This window comes from Narcine bancroftii, chromosome 3 (genome assembly GCF_036971445.1).
Source record: "Narcine bancroftii isolate sNarBan1 chromosome 3, sNarBan1.hap1, whole genome shotgun sequence".
Lineage (NCBI taxonomy): Eukaryota > Metazoa > Chordata > Chondrichthyes > Torpediniformes > Narcinidae > Narcine > Narcine bancroftii.
Genome location: NC_091471.1, coordinates 237,530,820 through 237,544,972, shown reverse-complemented (window position 1 = coordinate 237,544,972; position 14,153 = coordinate 237,530,820). Strand labels below are relative to the sequence as shown.

At 46.3% G+C, this 14,153-nt stretch overlaps 1 protein-coding gene across 1 annotated transcript in view; it reads right to left on the bottom strand.

Annotated features, from left to right (window-relative positions):
* Positions 1-13,873, bottom strand: part of nfixb (nuclear factor I/Xb) — a 310,864-nt gene extending 296,991 nt beyond the window's left edge. The window contains exon 1 of the mRNA XM_069927186.1: positions 13,797-13,873. Coding sequence (XP_069783287.1) covers positions 13,797-13,799 — 3 coding nt within the window. The 5' untranslated portion in view covers positions 13,800-13,873. The remainder of the gene's footprint in view (positions 1-13,796) is intronic.
* Between the last annotated feature and the right edge of the window lie 280 nt (positions 13,874-14,153).

The window sequence follows — 14,153 nt, the reverse complement described above, 5'->3', positions numbered from 1 at the left end:
GATCTGTGTTCAAATCCTGCGCTGTCTGTAGGGAGTTTGTATGTTCTCCCTGTGACCTGTGTGGGTTTCTGTTCAAAATGAACCAGGGTTGCAAGTTAATTTGGTGTATGGTATTTGGGCAGCACAGGCTCATGGGCTGAAAGAGCCTGTTACCCTGCTATATGTTTACATTTACGATTTTTAAAATATCTTTACATCCTGTGGACGCTGCGAGACTGGCTGGGTTCCTCCAGCATTTCTGTGTTTTGACTGCAATCACAGTGTCTGCAGACCTCCATGTTTCACTCTTTGGTGCCTTCAGTGCCTGGGCATTAAGCTCCAGAACTTCTCTTGCACAAGGCCTTCCTTAAATCGACCCTCAAACAAGCTTTCTGTCCACAAGCTCCAACTAAGCTCCTTCTCTAGATCGAGTGAAGGGTGCTGGGCTTGAAATGTTCATTGTGTTTCCTTCCCCATAGACGCTATTTGACCTGCTGGGTGTTTCAGGCACTATGTTTTGAGTTAAAGCTTCAGTCCCATCCCCCAAGTGTCCATTTTGTATGAGATTTAATCCTCTAAGCAACTTCACAGGGGGCTGTAGAAATGGCAATTGCGGTCTTTCCAAAGACAAGAAGTAATGTTGACTTTTTGATTTTATTGTGGCTGCTTCTTGCTTTAAAATTGAACGATTAAATTGCTTTTGAAACCTCAGCTTTCCTATCACTGATTAATTGCTTGTCAACATTGACATGTATGATTTGACCACACTGTCAACATTCTGATTTGGTTACAGAGGCAGTACATAACAATGACTAGTAAAAGCTTCCTGTATCCAAACATTGTTAAACTATAGCTATGCCATGGGATTCACCTCAGCTACTTCCTCAGTATCAACAGAATTACACCATCTTAAAATAGTTGCTGTGTGTTCCATACAATTAGCGTAAGGAGTCTGTACACTCTCTGAGTGGGTTTCCTATGGGCATTCTGGTTTCTTCCCACTGTTCAAAATGTACCGGGGGGTCGTAGGTAATTGGATGGCACAGGATCGTGGCCTGAAAGGGTCTCGCTGTAGTGCTATTTTGTTAATAAGATCCGAGATTTATTGAATTGGAGCATTGTTCTGACCGGCATACTTCAGGAAAGTTGTGAACGTCCTGGAGAGGGGATGGGGATGATTCAAGGGATGAGGAAGTTTGGATCCATGATTAGACTGAGGAAGTCAGAGTTGGAATCACACAGTCAAAGGCTCATGGTCTAAACTGATCCCACACTAATCCCATTTTATTCTCTCCACATACCTGGAGCAAAGGTTTGATGGAGGTGCGGAAGGGAGCTTCTCCTGTGAGTGAATAGGTCAGAGGAATGGGGGAGGCAGATTCAAGGATACAAAAGAGATGTAAGAAAAAGGCTTTGCTACGTCACATGTAATTATGCTCTGGACCTCGCTGCCTGAAGAACTTCTGGAAGTAAGAGTCGATCAGGACTCTCTCAAGGGCATTGGTCAGACAATTTGCATTGGTAAAGAAAACAACAGGGCAATGGCATGAAATACGAAAGTCTGCAGACACTGTGATTGTAGTAGAAGTGCAGAAATTCTGCAGGATAGAAAGATACATTTCAGACATTTCAGGCCTGAGCCCTTCCTCAAGGTGTGAGTGAAAAGCAGCCAGGCACCTGAATTAAAAGGCTAGGGAGAAGGAAAGAAAGGGTGGGGGGTGGAGTACAGACCAAAAGACATAAGGTGTTAGTTGGACAAGGATAGGAGGGTCAACAGGATTTCTCAGTACTGAGCTATATGGCTTCAATGGGCTGTGGCCTCCTTCTGTGCTCTGAAAACACTGATTCCATTGCGCACTAATAAATTTCCCAGGCCTGACTGTAACGTGATCCCCATTACCAGACCAGTGATTACTGTCCTTCCATTATGTGTTCCCTCAACACAGAATAGGAGAACAGTTTTGTTCAATTCAGAAACTAAATTCTCATTTGAAAAAGATGTTTAAAATGTCACCAACTATCTCCAGCTCCAATCCTCATTGGTCTAGTTGCAAAGATTTTGACCAACTTGTTCAGACCAGGGAGATCCTAGTTTGGAGTATGGCAAGAGTTGAGCTGCTTCTACACCAGAAGATTGATGTCTTTCCGTGAGCGGAAAATTAGAATTAAAATCAGAATTTATCGTCATGAACAAGTCATGAAATTTGTTGTTCTGAAACGGATTCACAGGGCAAACATTTATAGAAGCCACCTTACAAAATAAATAAAAATAGAGCACGAAAAAGTCACAGTGAGGCCGTGTCTGTTGTTCATTCAGGAATCTGATGGCGGAGGGGAAGAAGCTGTTCTTGTGCTGCTGGGTGCGCCCCTTCAGGCTCCTGTAAGGGTGACACTTCACCATGGCATTGCAGAAACAAAGGAATGTCGGAGGTACAGTTTCTCAGCTAAGGCACAAAACTAGGCTTTCTGTCCTTATCAGTGGATGGAAAGGAATGAGATGTCACTCTTTTAAAGAAGTGTAGAGGAATTCTCCCTGGCATCCATGCCACCTCTCACGTGGCTTATTTATCACGCAAGAGTTCAATGTGAGAAAATGGGTGGCTTTATTGAATTACTCATTCCTTGAGGAAGGGCTCAGACCCAAAATGTCAGCCATGTATCTTTACTTCCTATGGACACTACGAGACTGGCTGAGTTCCTCCAGCATTTGTGTTTTTACCACAATCATAGCTTCTGCAGACTGTCGTGTTTCATTCCACAGCTTTTATTTAATTTGCCGCAACAGCAGTTATGCTTTCAAAAGTAGATATTGATTCCAAAGTGGTTTGGGAACCGGAGGCTGTGGGCTAATTGAACTTTGAGATCCTGAATTCAAAGGCCACTCCAGGAGCCAAACTACAATGCCCATCACTCCCAAGGATGGTGTCCTGTACGAGGGGAATTTTTCCTGATTCAGTTCACCAATCATCTCACTGAGACACCGCACGACCTGTGCCTATTTGTATACAGTTCTAATCCAAAGGAATTCTCCCAACCTTAAATATTATTTGGAAGGGCCCTCATCAGTTGAACTGGTGGCAGAGTCAGGCCATTGGCATGGCTGAAAGGGTGGTTTTACAGACATTAGCACTGTAGATCAGTGGGGAATTGATTACTGAATGGTTCCTAGTGGTTGATGGGCCATTGGCTCCACACAGGCTTCAAATGGCCTGGAAAAGGAGCCCTCAGTGGTTTATTTTAAAATACTGCGACCGTGGACTCTGGGCCCAAGATGACGGCACTTGTGATTAGCAGCAGCCATGAGGGGTTACAGACTCCAGGGAAGCAGAGGACTGGCACAGAAAATGGGGAGACCATCCCCCTGTTTAAGAAGGAGAGGAGATGACCCACAGGATGGTGACCATGGCGGCGGACCAGTGTGGCTGAAGAACACACAGGTGGACAGGCTGTTGGTGACTCGACTCGAGGAACCCGTGCAGGCTGCGGACTGGCTGGCAGCTGGGGTCAAGGGATTTGCACCGGACTGCGGACTGCTGGGGACTGGCCAAAGGGGTACCAGGTATCAGAACTGGGATGCAAGAGGGTGCCCAAGGGCGCTGAAGGATTCCTGATCATGGCGGATGTTTGGATCAGGAGTTGCCGATGGTTTGGACTGGACTCTGTGTGGCTGCGGGAGCGCTGGAGGTGAATCCAAGGACACTCACTGAGCCTGAGGGGGAACCTCTTTTGCTTCTCCTTCTCTGACTGTAAGAAGCACTTCAGGTAATTTCTGCGGATGGTGACTCTGCCTGCCTTACAGCAGACAAAAACAAATTCTGCGTAATCTTGCACCGTTTTTATTACATGAAATTGAAATTGAATTGGATTGAATAGGTTGAGACAAAGGACCAGTTTATGTGTTGGATTATACAAGGCAAAATAATCCCTCACAGAGTGCATTTTAGCTGAGCTTTTTTCTAAACCTTTCTCCCAGGTTTGGTCATACAAATTCGTGGCACTGGGCCCTCCAATACCATAGTGTGGGTTTTTAATTCAAACCCATCCACTTCTGTAGAAGGATGAAGTAAATCATGAAAATATGTAGACACCATGGTTGAATGAAAAACACAAAATGCATCAGGGTGAGAGAATACTTAACAGAGGTCTCCAAACTTCTGAGAAGCAGAGATAGGGTGGACAGCCAGCGCCTGTTTCCCAGGGAGGGAGTCGCAAACACCAGAGGACGTGTGTACAAAGTGAAGGGAGGGAATGTTTAGGGAAGACATCAGGAGTAAGTTTTTCTTTTACGCAGAGAGTGTGGGTGCATGGAATGCATTTTCAGGGGTGGTGGTGGAGGCTGGAACAATAGGGGCATTTCAGAGACTCTTAGACACATGGATGAATGAAAAATAGAGGGTTACAGGGGTAGGGAGAGTTTAGTATTTTTGGAAGGGCAGGAATATATGGGTTGGCACAACATTGAGGGCTGTACTGTCTTGAAATGTTCTATGTCCAGCTGTAAAGGTTGAGGGTTCCTCAATGCCCAGGTGTTTCGGTGCCACTGTAAAGTCTGGCAAAGCAGACCTTTGACGTTTCTAATCAGCCTGCTCCACATGACCTCATTTCATTCACTTCCCCATGTGCCAAGCTGATTCTGTTAATATCCAGAATTTACTATTTAAATGATTGCCACTGGGATTTCGAACACTGGCTGCACTGGATCAGCTGGCTGGATAGTGGGGAAATCTCTCGGCTGCTGGGCAGCCCTGGTTCCTGACATGGTTCTGCCTGTTGTTACCCGTCAAAATCCCCTCAGTCAAAAGTCACATTTATCAAAAGTATAGGAAGGGAGTGGTGCTTTTTCATCCGAGAAGGACAAAAGGTAGCAAAATGAAGGATGCGATTGACTTGTCGACAGGCACTGATGACTGGCTCAACACATCGCTGGCACAAGTGGGTCTCAGTGGCATCACTGAAAAGCTGCTGTTTGTGTGAACACGCCCTTTGCAGTGGAGGAGTGGGGGGGGGGGGGGGTGACAGAGATCTTGGAAGATCTATTTATGTGTGTAGAACACACAGTACATCTCGATGTGTGTGGATGTCTGCGTTTCTGTGAATGAAGCAAACGCTGCGAGTGTGTGCGCGTGCACGAGTGCGCGCCTTTGCAGATTTGCTTTAGAGGATAACATTTAAACAGATGGCCAAAATGACTGCACATTCTGTAATGCATGAATTGGGCCGGGGAGGAACGGATTCCATTCTATCGTATTGACATCAGGTTCTGGCTTGTGCGTCTTTCCTCTTTTTTTAAGACGAATGCAGCACCGACCCTGAAGTCACCTTGTGCTGTGTGGCGTTTTATTGTTGTTCCAGGACTGCAGCAGGGTGGGGTTGGCACAGCAGATGGCAGCGGAGGGGCACTGTGGTGGGAAGTTGGGCTGGGGAGGGGTGGCGGAAGGAGAGAGATTGGCACGTTACTGCTGTCCTTCCAGATGCCCTGCATCCACTTGTTAATTGTGAATTGCGATTGAGAAGCCAGGTCGAGTTGAGTTGTCCGTGGATCTGGAGGCGGACCCAGCCCAGCTCAGAGAGGTTGGCAGTTGGAGTCAGCGAAGGAAATCCAGGGTGGTTGCAAAATGGCATGGAATGGGCAGTGTGGGGGACACCGATCAGGGAGCTCGCCACCTGCCTCTTGTTAATAACCCACCTACAGGCCTTGAAAACTGATGCTCGGTTTGGGGGAGCTGCCCCCCCCACTCCCCCCCCCCACTCTCCCCCCCCCCCACTCTCCCCCCCCCCCCCACTCCCCCACCCCACTCCACTGCTCCTTCCCAGACTCCGTCAGATCCTACACTGGGAACGCGTTTCCCCAACCCTCGAGCGGGTATCCTTTTGTGGGCTTGGAGTTGTGGTGGGGGTGGGGGGGGGGGTCGTGGTGGTGGGGAAGTTATAGATAGAGGAACAGGAATAGTGAATCCGTGCAGCTACATTCACTGTGTGTCATTTTTTCAGTGCAAATGGAAATAATGTTTCAGAATGTCCCTGAGTGAAATACACTGAAAATTGTATTAGGAGTAAAACAGGAAAGACTACACACACCGTGGTTGAAGTAAAAACACGATACTGGAGAAACTCAGCAGGTTACGCAGTGTCCTTTATATAGCAAAGATACATCACCAACGTTTGGGGCTTGAGCCCTTCATCAAGTGCCTTGTATTGCATTGTTTAATATTGCATTAAACCCATTTTAATTTGTTATCTGGTAAAATTGTTTGACTATTATGCAAAGCAGAGCAAATATATTTAAAAATAAATTTTAAAGAATTTATTCCTTCAACAATTGACCCACCCAGAGTTACGTATGTGCATAGTATACTGCCCACAGAGAGGTCGCCACTGGCTTCTTCCTTTGTGCTTTCCCCTCATCTCCACCCCTCTGAAGAGGACCCACGTTTCTGTGGTCAGTATCTTGTGGAGGGATGGTTCGTCCAAGTTGGAGGCCCTGATAGAAACCCCATTTCGCCTAAGAGCTCGTGGAGATGGAGGACAGGGGAGGGTTGAGGCTAAAAGTGGTGCGATAGAAGCCAAAGGAAAGATTTATTGCTTGGAAAATCTCCAAGAAATGTTCACAGACATTTATCAGAGAATCGACGGGTAGGGTGGTCACAGCTCGCATGGCACCTGTGCCAGCTCTCCACGGAGTAACTCATGTGCTGCAGTCTCTCACCTTCTCTCCATAACCTTGAACATTTCCCCAGGCCACATATTTGACCATTTCCTTCTTGAATGGACCCCATTGCCACAGCATCAGAGAGCAGTGCATTCCAGATTCCCAGCCCATCCCATTGAGGCTTGTGTCTTCTTCTTTCTGGTTTGTATCTTGGGAATCAGCCTGCTGCAAGATGTCTTCATCTTTTGGCATAACGACAGATTGTACCTGTGGTCTCCAGCCCTCCCACTGTCCACAACTGACTCCTTAATGTTTACACAGCATCACATCTCAGCCTTCTTCAATCTCTCCTTGTAACTGTTATTCCTCTTCCCAGGCACTACAATACCCTTCTCCCCCAAGATATTTTCTTCCTCATTTAATTGAAATGTCAGGAAATCAATAATTCAAAATAATGATAAATGATGCTCTGAAGGAAGGAATCGAAAGACAATGATTCACTCGTCTGATCATGAGCCACAGTGAACACACAGTTATGTGAACCATTTGGCCTTTGAGCTAGAGGGCAGTTCTGGTCTGTATCTCTCACACAGCCATGACCTGTGCATGGACACAATGAATGCTACACTGATCCATTTTACTCTGTTACTCCAGCTGATATTTACCCTCTCTGCTCAGCTTCTGCCCTCATTCAGGATCTCACTTCCAGACAATCCAACAGCTGTGCGCATGTGTACACATGCGCACGAGTGTGCACGCACGTGCAACCCATGCACACAGGTACAAACTTGCTCACACCTGCACACGTATGTGCACATGCATACACACGCACACATATCAATATCCACAGAACATTCAGTTTGTAAACACTTGTCTAGGCTCAGGTCCCTTCAGGAGAAGCTGTTTCCTTCAGCAGTGGGCCCCAGTCACTGTGTCAGTTCCACATGCCACACTCCATACAACAGAAACATAAATGCATGGACTTAAAATGGAGTTGTAGTGAGTACCTGCAGTTGGTTCAAAACTGACCCGTAAGTTCTAGGCATCATTGGAATTAGTGTCAGTCAGACTTAAACTATCTCAGCGTAACAGCTTCTGACAGCACTTGTCTTATTGCACCATCTTATTGCAATCACATGTGAGGTTTCTTTGATCTGTTCATTGGCCCACCACAATTCAACTGCAGGTTACAGGCTAGAACTAACTGCAAACTGCAACACAAATGCACATTTCTGGATAGGCTAATGGTAATGAGAATATACACTTACACACATAAAAGACTAATTTAGGTTCTATTTACCCGGCTAGTGTTGCAGTAATTTGGTGAAGATGATCAGTAAGTTCATGAGGAGGAACGTGAAATCCGGAGTGGGCAGAGTTCAAGTTTATTTCACACCAGACACAGTGTGAAGGGTTGCAGAGGAAGTGAGGATGGGTTTTGCCATTTAGCGTGGTTGAAAATGATTGAATGTCATACCCGGATTAACTATATCCTGGGCTGTCAGAGAAGAAAGGGAGGAAATAGCAAATGTTCTGACCATCATTTTTCAGTGCTCACTGGCTGCAGGAGAGGTGCCAGAGGACTGGAGCACTGTGACTATTGAATGAGATGAACGCTTAAATACAAAGCTGTTCGTTTGAATCTAGTGGTGAACATATTACAGAGACCAATGCTGAGGGACATTGCAGACCTTCATTTAGAAGGACACAGAATGGATTTGTTACAGAACTGTTGTGCTTGACTAATGTTTGCAGATTTTGAAGAGGTAACAGGCAGGGGTGGTGAAGCCGATGTGCCTGATACCATCTCCTTGGAGTTTAAAAAAGCTGTTGGACAAAGTCCCAGAGTGGCAAACCAAAATGTGGAATCTGGAATGCCAGATGCAATCAAGGGACACAGACTGAGCAGGGTCTGGATGGATTTTCGTCAGGAAAAATCATGAACGATTCAATCACAAGAATATTATCACAGGACATAGGAGCAGAAGGAGGACCATTAGCCCATCAAATCTGCTCTGCCACTCTATCATGAGCTGATCCCACTCAGCTCCACTCCCCGGCTTTCTCTCCGTTACCCTTGATGCCCTAGATAATCAAATACCTGTCAATTTCTACCTTAACTGCACCCAACAACCTTGCTTCCACAGCCTCCTGTGGCAGCAGATTCTTGTCCCTCTGACTAAAGCTATTTTCTCATGTCTCTGTTTTAAAATGACACCCTTTTATCCTGAAGTTGTGCCCTCTTGTCCTCGATTCCCTTACCATGGAGACCATCCTTGCCACATCTACTCTGTCCAGTCCTTTCAGCATTTGAAATGCCTCCACAAGGTTCCCCCTCAACTTCTGTACTCCAACGAGTACAGTCCAAGAGCCGACAAACGTTCCTCATAAGCTAGCCCTTTCATTCCTGGTATCAATCTAAATCTGTGCTTTTCAATCTTTTTCCTTTTACTCACATTCCACCTTATCCAATCCCTAGGCCATAAGGGCTCTGTGATTATTAAGGGATTGCTTTACGGTGGTATGGGAGTGGGAAGAAAAGTTTTAATCATCTCGAATGGACTCGTTATGTGCACAGTTTCATGGCTCCAAAGGAAATGGGCCAATGACAATTTTTCTCAAGCAAAATATTTCAGTAACAATTGGGTCTAGAGCAGTGTTTCTCAACCTTCCCACCTTAAGTAATCCCTTACTAATCACAGAGCACTGATGGCCTAGGGATTACTTAAAGTGGGATGCGAGTGGAAGGAAAAAGTTTGAAAACCACTGTTCTAAATGAGCAGAGACCTTTGAGGAAGAGAATGTTGGAATAGATTAGGGGAAACCCATGGCCATAGTGTATTTAGATTTTTAGAGGCTTTTCAAATAAGGGCCTGCTCACAAAGTTGATCAACAAAGATGAAGTATGTGGAATTGGCAACGATATATTCCCATGGATTGAGAGTTGATTATCACATAGAAACCAAAGAGGGGAAACAAAAGGCTTCTCAGGTTGGCAGGCCATGAGCAATGGGCCAACAAGAGCATCAGTACCTGGGATCCGGCTGTTCACCATTTATTTGTTTTAATTTAGACATACAACACAGTAACAGGCTAATTCAGCCCTATGGGTCCATGCCACTCAATTTACACCCCATTTTTGAAGGGTGAAAGGAAGTTGGAGTCCCCAGAGAAAGCCCACGTAGACACAGTGATAACATACAAACTCCTTACAGACAGTGCGGGATTCGAACCTAGGTCCAGTCCTAATCGCTGGCATGGTCAAGGCATTGAACTAACCACTACACCAACCATGCTGCCCACTTATCTGGCTTGATAGTCTCCAAATTTGCTGATAACTCTGAACAAACAGGGAATCATTTAGGCAATAGGCAAGTTGAGGGAATGGCTGAGAGCACAATGTGGAAAAAGGTGGAAGTGATCCACTTTGATGCATTAGAACAGAAAATCGGAGTTCATCTCAAATGATGACAGATTGGGAAATGTTGATGTTCAAAGGGCCCTAGCTGTCCTTATACACAAGCCACGAACATGCACCAGAACAATTATAAAGGCAAATATTATGTTGGCCTTGATGAGATATGAATACTGAAGAAAAGGTGTTTCACTGCAATAGAAGGGTGTGTCATTCTTATTGTTTATCTCCTAACTCAAAGAAAGGGTAGAGTGGCCACAGTCCACTTTCTAGGATAGTAGGTTCACTGTATGGGGGAGAGATTGTGCAGATGAGGCCTGTATCCTCTATAATTTAGGAAAATGAGAGGCAGTCTTAATTAAACACAGAATCCTTATAGGACACAACAAGCTGAATACAGGGAGGGTGCTTCACTTGACAGAGGAGCCCAGAACTAACAATGTTCTGAATAATGGCAGGCTTGTTTATGCCTGAAATGGGAAGAATGTTCTTCACTCAGTTGGCAAATCTTTGAACATCCCTACCATGCAAATCCATAGATTTCCGAAATTTCGTGTCAAAGGATCATACAAGGGGATGGACTAGCTGGTGATCAGACATGATTGTGATGAGTTGGCAGAGCAGGTCTGAGGGGATGAATAGTCCACTCCTGTACCTAACCCTTGGGATTGGACCCAACACTAGGACTTTTTGCACCACAGGTGAGTGGTGAACCTACTTGGAAATTCCATGGAAGTGAGGACCTCCTGGGCCTTTCACACCATGGTCCAAATTCCCTGTAATTTGTCTTCCCCAGCAATTTGGGGGGGACCCAAGCAATGGCCTAGTGAATAACACATTACACACTCATAGGAAGTCCTACTGGAAGTCAGAAGACTGTGTGTGTGTGTGTGTGTGTGTGTGTGTGTGTATAAATATATACACACATATAGAGCAATTAACAAATCGTGAATGAACTGATTTATTGAAGGCAAATTGAAATGACGCACCTCACAAGTGCTGACATCATGATGCTTCCCTGCTGGGCCATTTGTCAATTCAGACCGAGAGGGTGGTCTGAGAAAATCACTCAGGTCTGCGGCCCTACCACTTACATTTTCACATCGTCAGTTCACAGGAGGGTTCCTGGGAAAATTTCCCTGGAATCCCCATTTTACACGGCGGTGTGAAAAGGCCTACTGACTGACTGGTGGGAACCACAGCATAATACAATATGAAAAGAGTTCAGAGAAGATTTACTAGGATGTTGCCCGGACATTGGGAACTGAGTTACAGGGAAAGGTTTAAACAGGTTACGACTTTATTCCATGGAGTGTAGAAGAATGAGGGGAGATTTGATAGAGGTATTTTAAAATGATGAGAAGGATTGACAGAGTAAATGTAGGTTGGCTTTTTCCACTGAGGGTAGGTGAGATACAAATCAGAGGACATGGGTTAAGGGTTAAAGGGGAAAAGTTTAGGGCAGTGGTTCTCAACCTTTTTTTAACCACTCACATACCACCCTAAGTAATCCGTTACTAGATGACATAGGTGCTCTGTGCTATGTGAATGGGGAAAAAAAGGTTGTTAACCACTGGTTTACAGGGAATGTGAAGGGGAACTTCTTCACCCAGAGAGTGGTGGGGGTGAGCTGCCAGCTGAAGTGGTGGACGCATTTTAAATTTGGACAGGTCCATGGATGGGAGGGGCATCGAGAGCTATGGACTGGGTGCAGGTCAGTGGGACTAGGCGGAATAATAGTTTGGCATGGACTAGAAGGCCCAAAGGATGCAATGCTGTAATATCCTATGGTTCTAAAAGTGTTCACAGAGGCTTGGGTAAGCCTGTAAGGTTGTCCCCAATGGGGTTTCCAGGGTTCTGCTAGAATTAAATTTAGGGACAATTTAAAAGAAGTTTGCAGATGGTTCATACACTAACTACATGGTTGACCATGAAGGTGAAAAGTTGGAGCTCCAGCAAGATATGGATGGCAAGTTGTTTGGAGGCAAAGAGATCAATGCTATTTATTATAACAAGTATGAGATAGTGCAACAAACACTAATGGTGGTGGGGAGAGATGGAGACCCTTCAAGGTAGCAAGTGTGATGGTAACTCTTCATTCAAGCATTGGATATTGGAGTAGGGAGGTTGTGCTGGAACAGTGTACAAGGCAGTTAGGCCACACCTGGTCAGCACATTACGGAAGAGTTATGTCTGTTCTGGAGAGAGCTCAGGGGCCATTTACAGGAACTTCGGCAGGTATGAAAACAAGAACCAGTGTGGAAAGACCAGAGTTGTTTTCTGTGGAGCTGACACAACAGAGATATAAATGAAGTGCATTACATCCTGGGGGGAGGCCCAGAGAGTCAATGGAAAGGCACTTTCCCCCTCACAAAACAGGGGCAGAGGTTTGGAGGGTGAATGAGGAAAATCATTTCACCCAGAGGGAGGTGGAGGGGATGAAGAAGACACCTCTGTCCCATCACACTTAAGCTGCACTCCAAGGGCAGGGACACACAGGACATTGCAGATGCTGGAATCAGCGACCGGCGAAGAGGGGGGGGGGTCCCTGCTCGGAGGGTGGGACTTGGTTGGACAGACTGATATGAGATGGGGCAGGGAGGTGACACTGGAACAGTTCTGATTAACAGAAAGGGGGTGGGGGAGCCAGAGGGAATTTACAAGAATGTTGCCTGCATGAGGAAAGTTTGAAAAAGGTGACCACCTCTCTCCCAATGGGCCGAATGGCCGGCTTCGGGGTGACGAACTTTCGGAGCTTAGCTGCGGCGTAATGTAAAGTGTGTCGGGTTTCCCGGAGATAAACGACACAATTTTCTGTCCAGCTATTCTCCGCTCCCTGACACACTACACGAAGGGCAAAATTCTCTCCCCCTATCCGCCAACGTTTCTACCTGTCCCTGAGAGAACGACTCTGAACATAACCACTCACACGGCCGGATGAGATTGGTCTCTCAACCAGGCAACTTCGCGCCCCTTAAAGAACCCTGCAAACCCAAGGCACATTTTACTGTGGCCAAAACAAAACTAAGATACTCGAGAAAGTGGCTGGGCGTTAGAAATGGGTCGAGCGAATTAAATAAGGTGACCGAAACCCGAGTGTGATTTTCATGCATCATTTCCGAGAGCGGGGTGCTTATATCAATATTATTGGACGCATTTGTGTGGGTTATTCGGCGAATGTTACAAAGGGAGGGAGATATTCAGAGGAGTGGAAACAGTGCTGGAGAAACTCGGCAGGTCAAATGTATCTGCCCCGGTCTCTCGCAGACAGACATTGCTGTCTCTGTAGCAAAGGTAGATACATACCCAACATTTCGGGCTTGAGCCCTTCATCAGAGGGCAGATTGGGGCCGAAAATCTCAACCAGTTGTTTGCATTCTTCCCTGAATGTTTCTAAAAAGGTGCCGTGTCCTTCCAATAATTAACCACAATTATTGAAAAGCGACAAGAGGGAGAGGGGGGGGGGGCTTAGAGTAAGAAATAACGTTTCTGGAGCACGGGGGTGGGAGAGACGGGAGGACAGATTTCCACTAAATCCAGAACGACTGTCTGAGGAACCGGCCCATTTGGAAATAAGGCAGCCACAGACGCCAGGTTTATTAATAAATAAACCGAGAGTCTGTTTAATAAGTCGAAGATTTCACTGAGAGGGGATCAGGGTACTTTTAAAGGAGAAGGGTTGGGGCGTTATTTCAAAAGAAACGCAGGGAAATGTAGAGAGGGGGAGAGAGTTAGTGAATCAACCACACGTACCATTGTTCAGTGGGAAAGCAGACACAGTCCCGTTTCCGACCCCGGCCGCCAAGTTCTGCAAACTCTACTACCGGAAGCCGCTCTACCTTGGTGAGGTGCGGAATCTGCTCAGGCCGGAGATCAAGGGCGAGAGAGAGAGAGGGGGGGGGGTGGTGGGTGGGGGGAGAGGGAGAAAGAAATATTAGTGCAAACCCCGTCTTCGGTTAGTCGGATACATCCAAACGCCCGTGCCTCCGCCTTTCGCTCCCCCGTCTCTCTGCCCAGTGTAAAGTTGGGAGCCCCCCTCGGCGTAGGGTCTAACGGTTACTCCGCCGTTTTACACCGGCTGCGTGTCCGAGATTGCGGCGCCGGGTTTGA